The sequence below is a fragment of the Electrona antarctica genome (assembly GCF_951216825.1).
Source record: "Electrona antarctica genome assembly, chromosome: 6".
Lineage (NCBI taxonomy): Eukaryota > Metazoa > Chordata > Actinopteri > Myctophiformes > Myctophidae > Electrona > Electrona antarctica.
The window spans coordinates 3,674,330-3,684,089 of record NC_136811.1 but is presented as its reverse complement, the minus strand read 5'-3'; the positions used below and the strand labels follow the sequence as shown (position 1 = coordinate 3,684,089).

The window sequence follows — 9,760 nt, the reverse complement described above, 5'->3', positions numbered from 1 at the left end:
TGTATTATTTATTATTATTATAAATCATTCAGTTCGGAGGAAAGGTTTTAATAAACGTGACAAGAGCCTGCAGAGGAGGACGCACGCTCGCCCGCACGCACGCACGCACGCAGGAGGACGCTGTGTGACAGAGAGACGGAGGAGAGAAGAGAGGCGAGATGAGTCGAAGAAGAGGAGGTAGATAATTGGCTTCAAACAGGTCTAGTGTGCGCACATCCCGTGCATGCGATGCGCGTACACGCACGTGCGTGCGTGCTTACACACTCACATTTTTTAAAATCCCCCTTGGAACACAGGCATCTCATTAGAATAATGCACTTCTCACAGAGGGAGAAGCCAGCACGACTACTGTTCCTGTAGTGGGCAATCCAGAGAGAGAGAGAGATAGAGAGAGAGAGGGAGAGGGAGAGGGAGAGGGAGAGGGAGAGAGAGAGGGATAATTGGTCTGTTCTTGCATGATTTCTCTACACATGGAAAGAGCATAGCGGTGCAGAAAGGCGCAGCATGAAGGAGAATTTTTGAATCATGCTAAAATGTGAGAGAGAGAGAGAGAGAGAGAGCTGGACATCATTGCACTCAGAATGGGAAGTCGCACAGATAAAGAATACATTAACTTGTAGATCATTCGTTTACAAAAGACAATACAGACTACATTACGCAGTGCAGACAATACTGTGTGTGTGTGTGTGTGTGCTTGCGTGCGTGCGTGCGTGCACATCCTAGTAGGAAATGTCATCATCAGAGATGTTCCTGAGATCATCGAGCATCTCGTATGTATGTATGTATGTATGTATGTATGTGCGTGCGTGCGTGCATACCTGCATACGTATGTATGTACGTGTATGTATGTATGTACAGTATGTGCTGTAGGCATGAGTCGCTCGTAAATCCTGTGATGCAATCTTATAGAGATCTATTTCATCGTGAAGAAGTCGAAAACATGACTCACTGCCTCTCGCCTCTCGCTGGACTTCACACACCCTCTCTAACCCCCCTGAGCATTTCACCCCTGCTTCTTGAACCTTTTCATGTGAAAGGACCCCCCCGGCGTTTGGTATGGTATCAGGTACGGTCGCCCCTAAACTGTCTCGCCCCTCGATTTTTTCGTCGACCTCACACCGACCGCTCGGTGCCCGAAGGTTGTCTCATGAACTGTGTACTTTTATTCAGTGGTGGATAAAGTACTAAATTGTTTTACTTAAGTAAAAGTACCAATAATGCCATTTAGAAGTGCTTCGTTTACAAGTAAAAGTACGGAATTGAAAATGTGCTTGAGTAAAAGTGCAAAAGTATCGGCATCAAAATGTACTTAAAGTACTAAACGTACTCATATTGCAGAATGTCCCATTTCACAAGTTCAAAATGTGTGGAAAATCTATTGAAAAGAGCCGATCTACAAGCTCTCAATGCGTCGCGTTGTGACGCATTGAGAGCTTGTAGATCAGCTCTTTTCAAATGGCTGAAATGTATAGGGTTGAACTGGTGTAATGGTGTAAGCCGCAAAAAATATATTTAAAAAAAAAAAAGTTTATGTTTAGGCATAGTTTTACTGAGGTTAAATGTCTGTGCAACCTTGCTTTACTGTACTGTACCAGGGGGAGCGAGTAATATACTGGTAATCTCTTAAGATTCTTACAGCACCACTTCCCTAAACATGTGATGTTGTTGTGAGTAGGTATATATATATATATATATAAAATGGAAACGCTTTGCCGATGCGTCAAGTTGCAGCCACACACGGGCGTCATTTCCATCCACCAGTTATTTAAAACCCAGAAGAGACGCCTGCTCTAGGGGTCATCCTACCGCCTCTTAATAATAATAATAATAATAATGGATTTTATTTATAATGCACTTTACATTCCTCAGAATCTCAAAGTGCTACAGTAGGCATAATATATGAAACAATAGGTAAAAGCAGAAAAAAAAAAAGAACATTACATGATTAAAAGCAGGAAACAAAAAACAACAGTTAATGAACACGAGGTCAGGGAATAAAATCAGTGGGTTTGGGGGAAGGCCTTATTAAAAAGGTAGGTCTTTAGTCCTCTCTTGAAGCAGTCGATTGACTGTGGCACTCTCAAGTGTGGGGGGAGAGCATTCCACAGTTCAGGGGCAGCTGTGCAGAAGGCCCTGTCACCCATGGTGCGCAGGTTGGCCGTGACGGGGTTGAGGCAGTATGTGTTTGATGAGCGGAGGGTGCGGGTCGAGGGTTTCAGGGAGACTAATTCTTTGAGGTAGAGGGGGGCGTTTCCGTGGACGCATTGGTGGGTGAGCAGGGATATTTTGTATTGTGTTCGGAACGCGACGGGGAGCCAGTGAAGTGAGCGGAGGATGGGTGTGATGTGTTCTCGTTTGCGCACTCTCATCAGGATCCTAGCAGCGCTGTTTTGGATGTATTGGAGCCTTTGAAGGCTCTTGCTAGGGATCCTGATGAGAAGTGCATTACAGTAGCCTCTTGACTTGACACTACTGTCTGGGTACACTGTCACTGTGTTTACTCTGTTTTTGATGCAAACTTTGGGGTGCACAACCTCTCACCAGGTGTATCTGATTGCAGATGAGTCATTCTTCACCTCTGTGGCGCGCAGGGCTCCACATGAGAGGACAGACAGGACAGCATGATCTTTGGATCAAAGTTCACTGTGTGTGTGTGTGTGTGTGTGTGTGTGTGCGCGCGCGCGCGCGCAAGTTTTCAAATGTCTACAAATATTGTGAAAATAGCAGATCTGCTATTTTCAAATGGCCGAAATGTATATAGCGCTGAAGTGGTTAACCTTTGTACTTTTACTCAAGTACATAATTTTGAATTCCGGACTTTTTACTTTAACAAGAGTATTTCTATGTTGCAGTATTGATACTTTTACTCAAGTAAAAGATGTGAGTACTGATTCCACTACTGGCTTGTACTATAGGCAGCTTTGATCTCAGCTTTCAGCTCGGCACAAAACACAACATCACTAATCTGTGAGCAAACCGTCCGCTTGGAAGAGTCACCACTGTGCTCGTTAAGCCGCTCGTTAAGGTTCATCGCTCATTAAGGCTCAGCGGCTCGTTAAGCCAAAGCCCCAGAAATGACATTGAACTCCCCCAGAAAACAAATTAACGGCACGCCTACGGTAAAAAAAAAGAATAATAAATGATGTAAATCGCCCAAGTGGAAATTAATGTTTTATTAAATTAAGGTTGCATTGTCTGGTTAAAAACGCAGTTTGTCAGTCACAGACTAGCCGCGTGCGTTTTCAACACTGGAAAAACAAAATGGTAGACGGCTGAAATATTAGGTTTAAGAGTGGGAGGGGATTGATTGATTGATTGATTGAAAGATTGATTGATTGAAAGATGTATTAACACTATGCAGAATAGGTACATTTCAAGCACAACTCGATACAAAAACTGTTAACTGTGAACGACACCTAGCTCTGGTCCATAGCTCTAATGCGTTTCATTTAGAGCTATGTTACTCTCAACTTCCACCGCTCGCATGAATGCAGACCAGCCTCTCCTCTTTAGCGTAAATAAAAAGAACGCTTTTGCTACTCACCAAAACAAAGGCGAGTTGTGTCATTAGAAAGCCTACTTTCCTTAGTGGAAGCACTCTGAGCCCCCCACCACACGTATAAACTGTACTTTTTGGCCAGAAAGGGATTTTTTTCACCGGAGGAAAAATATTCTCTATGAGGCAATTATCTGGGCAATATCGGTAGAGGGCGCAGCGGAGTAACTAAAAGTATTTTTTTTCCGGTGGAAACAAAATCCCCTTTTGGCCAAAAAGTACCGTTTATACGTGTGGTGGGGGGCTCAGAGTGCGTCCACTAAGGAAAGTAGGCATTCTAATGACACAACTCGCCTTTGTTTTGGTGAGTAGCAAAAACGTTATTTTTTATTTACGCTAAAGAGTAGAGGCTGGTCTGCATTCATGCGAGCGGCGGAAGTTGAGAGTAACATAGCTCTAAATGCAACGCATTAGAGCTATGGACCAGAGCTAAACGACACCATAAAGGGCCTTGCAAACGGCGGGGACGATACAACGCGCCTATAGTTCATTTTCAATGAGACCTGCGTTTTTGCTCGGAGAAGTCGCGGTGCGACAACGCAAGCGTATTTACGTGAGCGCGGTCGTGGGAATTTGTTGCGCGCGTGCTCGTTTCGTGCACACGCCCCACACGACTCACCACCAGACCTGGATTCGGTTTAGCTTTTTTTTTTTTACGCTTGTGTTGTCGCGCCCCTCTTGAGCAGACTTGGAGACCTGTCGTTGATCCAGGCAACAACATGTGGCCCCCGTAAAATCTGAATCCCCCCCCACCGCCCCCCAGCCCCCCCCCCCCCCCCTTTCCCCCTCACTGTATATGTTTCTTTTCCCTTTTTACCTCCATTATGATGAATTCCTGTTCCGTTCTTTGTCTATATAGAAGTGTCTATTTGTACGTCTCTAAATGTTTTGATGAATTGAACATGGTGGACCCTGTTGTAAACTAGTGTAATGCTTAATTGGGTCGTCCACTCACAGTTAACAGCCTTTGTATTGAGTTTGTGCTTGAAATGTACTGTAATTCTGCAAACTGTTAATACATATTTCAATCAATCAATCAATGTGTGTTCCTCACTCCCCGTTCGCAAGGCCCTTGAAGCATTACACTTGTTTACAATAGGGTCCACCATTTTCAATTCATCAGAACATTTTGAGACGTACAGTACAAATAAATATACACTTCTATAACAGGAAAACTTCTATATATCATACAAGGAGGTACATTATTGAATGATAATATGATACAGTGCAGGGGAAAAGGGGGTGGTGGGGGGGGGGGGACTGACGTTTTTTTGTGGAGCCTGGGACATCGTTTCCTGCTTGACAATGACCGCACGTATTACTGTACGCTCTTATCTGCAGTAATGGCACGATTCTAATAGGATATGTGGAGTGTAAACAACATTATGTAGGACTCATCATGTCATCTCCTGATCTCATTTCACTGACGATGTCGCGGCCTCTATAGTCTAATCTCTTGTTTGTTTGACATCATCATGTTGGCATGAGTGCTGAGCTTTGATAAGCCCGTACAGTTATTTTCTCTATTGTAAATGACCCATATTGTCCTCGGGTGCATTCTATTTATTTATATGGGGGGGAAAAAACTGTTTTCTTACACACCTCAGCATCTAACCCTGAGCCTCTTTATTCTCGATGGAGACCAGCTGCGTACGCATGTTAAATTAACCCATTTTAAACCGGAGGACGATTCTAACAAAATGTCTTCTAAAATCCTGACAGTTTTTCTGAAAAACCCCATGTTTCTACGTCAGTCGTTCTCAAACATTTTCATGTCAAGGAAACCCCCAAGATTATATGTAATAGGCCGCTATAATAGACCCCCATATGAAAATGTTGTTCCAGGGACCCCTCCCCAAGAAGCAAAGATTTGAGTTAAAAATGTTCGCTCTGAAAGAATATACAGTATATTCAAAGATTCGCACCACATTTTCACGATTTTTCAAAAATAGCAGACCTACAAACTCGTAGCACGGCACTCGGTGAAGTGGTGCCCAATCCCCAATCCCCAATCTCAAAATATGTTGTTCCAGTGACCCCCCCCAGAAGCAAAGATTTGAGTTAAAAATGTTAGCTCTGAAAGAATATACAGTATATTCAAAGATTCGCACCACATTTTCACGATTTTTCAAAAATAGCAGACCTACAAAGCTCGTAGCGCGGCACTCGGTGCCGCGCTACGAGCTTGTAGATCTGCTATTTCTCAATAGCTAAAGTATAACATAATGCTTTAAAACACCGAAAGGGGTTCCCGCACAAAATGGGTTAAGAGCATCCCTGAAGACAACCTGGGCTGCTGCCATGTTGCACCGCGGCCTGTGATTGAACAGGCTTCACAGAAACAGGTTTCAGCCTGTTTTGTCAGGAGAGGATTATATACGAAAGGGAAATGGCAGCAGAGAGAGAGTCGACGGACAGACAGAGAGACGTGAGAAAGTAGAATTTCTATTTCTATCTTATTTTATTTATTTATTTGTTAAAGGGGGTGGTATAAGAGATCTTTCCGGCATGTGCATCGTTCCTGCAAGTAGGCTGGCACCTCTCTGTCTTTATCTGTGGATGCACGGAACCTCTGGTGTGTGTGTGTGCGTGTGTGCGTGCGTGCGTGCGTGAGAGAGAGAGAGAGAGAGAGAGCGTGGAGCTCACCTTTTATTACACTAGGCCTATGTATTCCTTTAATGGGGAGGGGGGAGGGTGGCAATCAGCAGTTGATTGGCCTCAGTGAGTGTAGATTATGTAACTTTTATGACATGTCACTCATACATTGGTAGCTGCTGCTGAGGTCAGAGTCAGTGGAGTAACAGTTACCTGGTAAATGGTTTGACCCATTCTGAACGGGAACCCCTTTTTGTGTTTTAAGAATTATGTTATACTTTAGCTATTGAAAAATAGCAGATCTACAAGCTCGTAGCGCGGCACCGAGTGCCGCGCTACGAGCTTGTAGATCTTCCTTCACTGAATATTGAATGAACTGAACCTTTAAATCATGATGACAAATGATGATATATATTATATATATAATGATATATATTATACATATAATGATATATATTATATAGACGAGAAATGAACAGAGGCTGATGTTGAGCAAACGGCCGATATCGAGATCAGCACCGGCTGCGCCGTCGTTGCGGTGGAAATATTGACTGAAGTATGGATAGAGTTCCTCGGTGAAGGCGCAGTCGGTGAAAGAGTACAGATGAACGCTGGCCTCCACGTCGTAAAAAGAGACAACGCCCTCCTCGTAATCCACAAACACCCCCACCGTCCGCAGCTCCTCTCTCGCAGGGAGGAGGAGGACATCGTCGGGGTCCACGGCCGCGTAGCACTGACTTCCGTTCCTCAGACGTATGGCCCAGTAACTGTCGGGGCTTAGTGTGATCGGTCTGTGTCCGTTGATGGCCTCTCTGGCCACTCCTAAATCCCAGTCAGCCTTCCCTCCAACCTGGACCTCGTAGTAAAACCTCCCCGAGGAGAAGCTTTGTTTTCCTACGACTATTTGAAGATGGGAGAATGTCTCCGCGTTTTCCGGCATGCCGTCGTTCTTTCCGTGTCCTGCACGATTCGCTCGTTCTCCGTCCTCGGGCAGGATGAAATAGCGCCGCGCTGCGTCGGGGTCCAGGGTTGTTTCGTCCACCGTGTATTGCCGGGCAGTCCTCAGCTCGGCATCGCACCGCTTCTTCTCCGTCTCTTTTCTGAGTGTCCTCTCCACGACCGTCCAGTCCCTGGTGGGCGGAGGGACGTCGACGGAGAGGAAGTTGTTGAGGAAGAGGACGTAGAGGGGGTCGTCGGTGTGCAAGAGCTGCTTCAGCTCGGAGCTTCTCTCCTCCAGCTCCGCGATCTCCCGCCGCAGCTCTTCGATGAAGCCTTCGGCCTGCTCCTCCGTGGCTTTGTGGTTCTCCTCGACGACACCGACGAACTGAGCCTGGCTTCTACGCATGGAGCTCGTCAGAGCGGCGAGGACCTGCACGCTGTCCGCTATCTCTCTGTCCGCGAAGCTCCTGCTGAGCTCCACCGAGTCGTCGAACTGCTGAATCTTCACTCGTCTCTCCTGGATCATCTGCTGAACTTCGCCGTCTGTCTTTCTCAGCTCGGCCTTCTTTCCTCCGTGGTCCTCTTTCAGAGGTGCGATTGGACCAGGCTTAGCGAATAGCTGGCAAAGCGTGAGGGTTAGGAGTAGGTTCAGGATTAGGGTAAGGATTTGACAAAATGACATTTTGGGGTTGGCGGGTTTTCTCTTGACCTGATTAGCTATCTCCGACAGGACTACATTAACGGATAATTTAGGTCTGCCGTTGAAGGTTGTTTGACATAGTGGACACCTAAACGTCACTCTAGTGTCCCAGTGTTGTGTGATGCAGGCCTTGCAGTAGTTGTGACCACACGGCGTGCTGATTGGATCAGTGAACACCTCCAGACAGATAGGACACCGGAGCTCTTCAGACAGGAGGCCGCTGGCCATTTTCTACACACTGAGAATGAAAGTGAAATCAATGTAGTTCTTGAATTTCTCTTCGTTTATATCATACACATACGTACAGTAGGGGTCAAAGTTGAGACTTATATGGAACATTAATATCTTACACTTCTTTTGACCTGGAAATAATTTACACTACTTTAAAAAACCTTTTAAAATATAGTTCAACTAGCCGATCTATCACAATGTCTCAATGTAGATCGGCTAGTTGAACTATTTTTAAAGGTTTTTTAAAATAGTAAAAAATGGCAAAACAGTTTAGGGATAAGGGATAAGGGTGGCGCAAGATGGAGCCCAAAGTGTCAAATTGTCCAAGTGGAATTACTATGAGTTGTAGGCCTACCTTTGACACATCAAATTATTTTGTGGGTATTCATGTAGATTTTGAAAAACATTGTGACATTGTGACCTTACTCATTCACTATTGTTGATTCTGTCAACTAAAACTATGATGAAAACTGTTCCTCGTCTACCTATTTTCACTGATGAAAACTAAATACATTTTGTCAATGTAACGCTGCCTCGGTGCTCGACCTTAATAGACAGCGCCTGAGTTCAGACTTGTAACTCTTAAAACATCTAGCTATAACTTATAGCTTTGGATTTTATAATGTGACTATGTTTACCCCTGACAGTATCACCTTAATTCTGTAAAGGTCAACCTGTGTTAAAAGGACAACAAGATAAGTATTGTAAATAATTGTGTATTTATTCACCAAAGGTATAAATAGAAAAACACCTCAAATGTTCCTTTTAAAAGGTTGAGCAGCTCTTGAGAAGTTTAAAGTCAAACGTCCAAACACTTGTTACTCCTGTCCCTAACTGTCCCTAACAGGAACTACCAATACAAAAAAGAACCCTGGGGAGATCAGACCAGAAACTCTTATAGTGCAACAAATGAATTGTAAGAGACAATAAATTGTACCTTGAAAATAACCTGTCGAACAAGTCACCTAGAACATTAAACCAGGAATTACCCTTTTAAAATGTACCTTGTGAAATGAAATGACACCTTATTATTACAACCCTTAATCCAATGCAAATAAATAGGCTACCCCCTGTTTTAAATACCTACTGTAACAGTGAGGGTTAGGAGTAGGTTCAGGATTAGGGTAATGATTAGGTACATTTTGGGGTTGGCGGGTTTTCTCTTGACCTGATTAGCTATCTCCGACAGGACTACATTAACGGATAATTTAGGTCTGCCGTTGAAGGTTGTTTGACATAGTGGACACCTAAACGTCACTCTAGTGTCCCAGTGTTGTGTTGAGAAGTTTAAAGTCAAACGTCCAAACACTTGTTACTCCTGTCCCTAACAGGAACTACCAATACAAAAAAGAACCCTGGGGAGATCAGACCAGAAACTCTTATAGTGCAACAAATGAATTGTAAGAGACAATAAATTGTACCTTGAAAATAACCAAGGTAACCATCAATCAAGGTAACCATCAATCCTGTAATTCATGTGTAATTCACATGAATTACAGGATTGACACACTCAAAAATACCTTGTACAGAAGTGGGCCCACTTTAAGAAATAAACAAATAAAAAGCCGGCATAATATTATCAAACAAACAAACCCCCGTTGCAGGCCTGTTGGTGATGTTGTGCACTGGAGTGGACACATCTCTTCATTCACGTGAGCCTCGTTGCCAAAGTTAGTTCACCCCACGGAACGTGGAGAGCTAAAGTTGACAGGACGGTCTTTACACAGTTCCAGAACTGA

The 9,760-nt window shown here is 44.2% G+C and overlaps 1 protein-coding gene across 1 annotated transcript; it reads right to left on the bottom strand.

The window, feature by feature from the left end:
- Positions 1–2,537: 2,537 nt before the first annotated feature.
- LOC306924408 (nuclear factor 7, ovary-like) lies at positions 2,538–9,760 on the bottom strand (the record flags this gene model as incomplete). The annotated part of the gene is made up of 3 exons (XM_079502903.1): positions 9,615–9,760; positions 6,671–8,028; positions 2,538–2,593 (listed from the first exon to the last, which is right to left on the bottom strand). The coding sequence occupies exons 2-3, from the start codon at positions 8,016–8,018 to the stop codon at positions 2,538–2,540; spliced, it is 1,404 nt and encodes a 467-aa protein (XP_079359029.1). The 5' UTR covers positions 8,019–8,028; positions 9,615–9,760.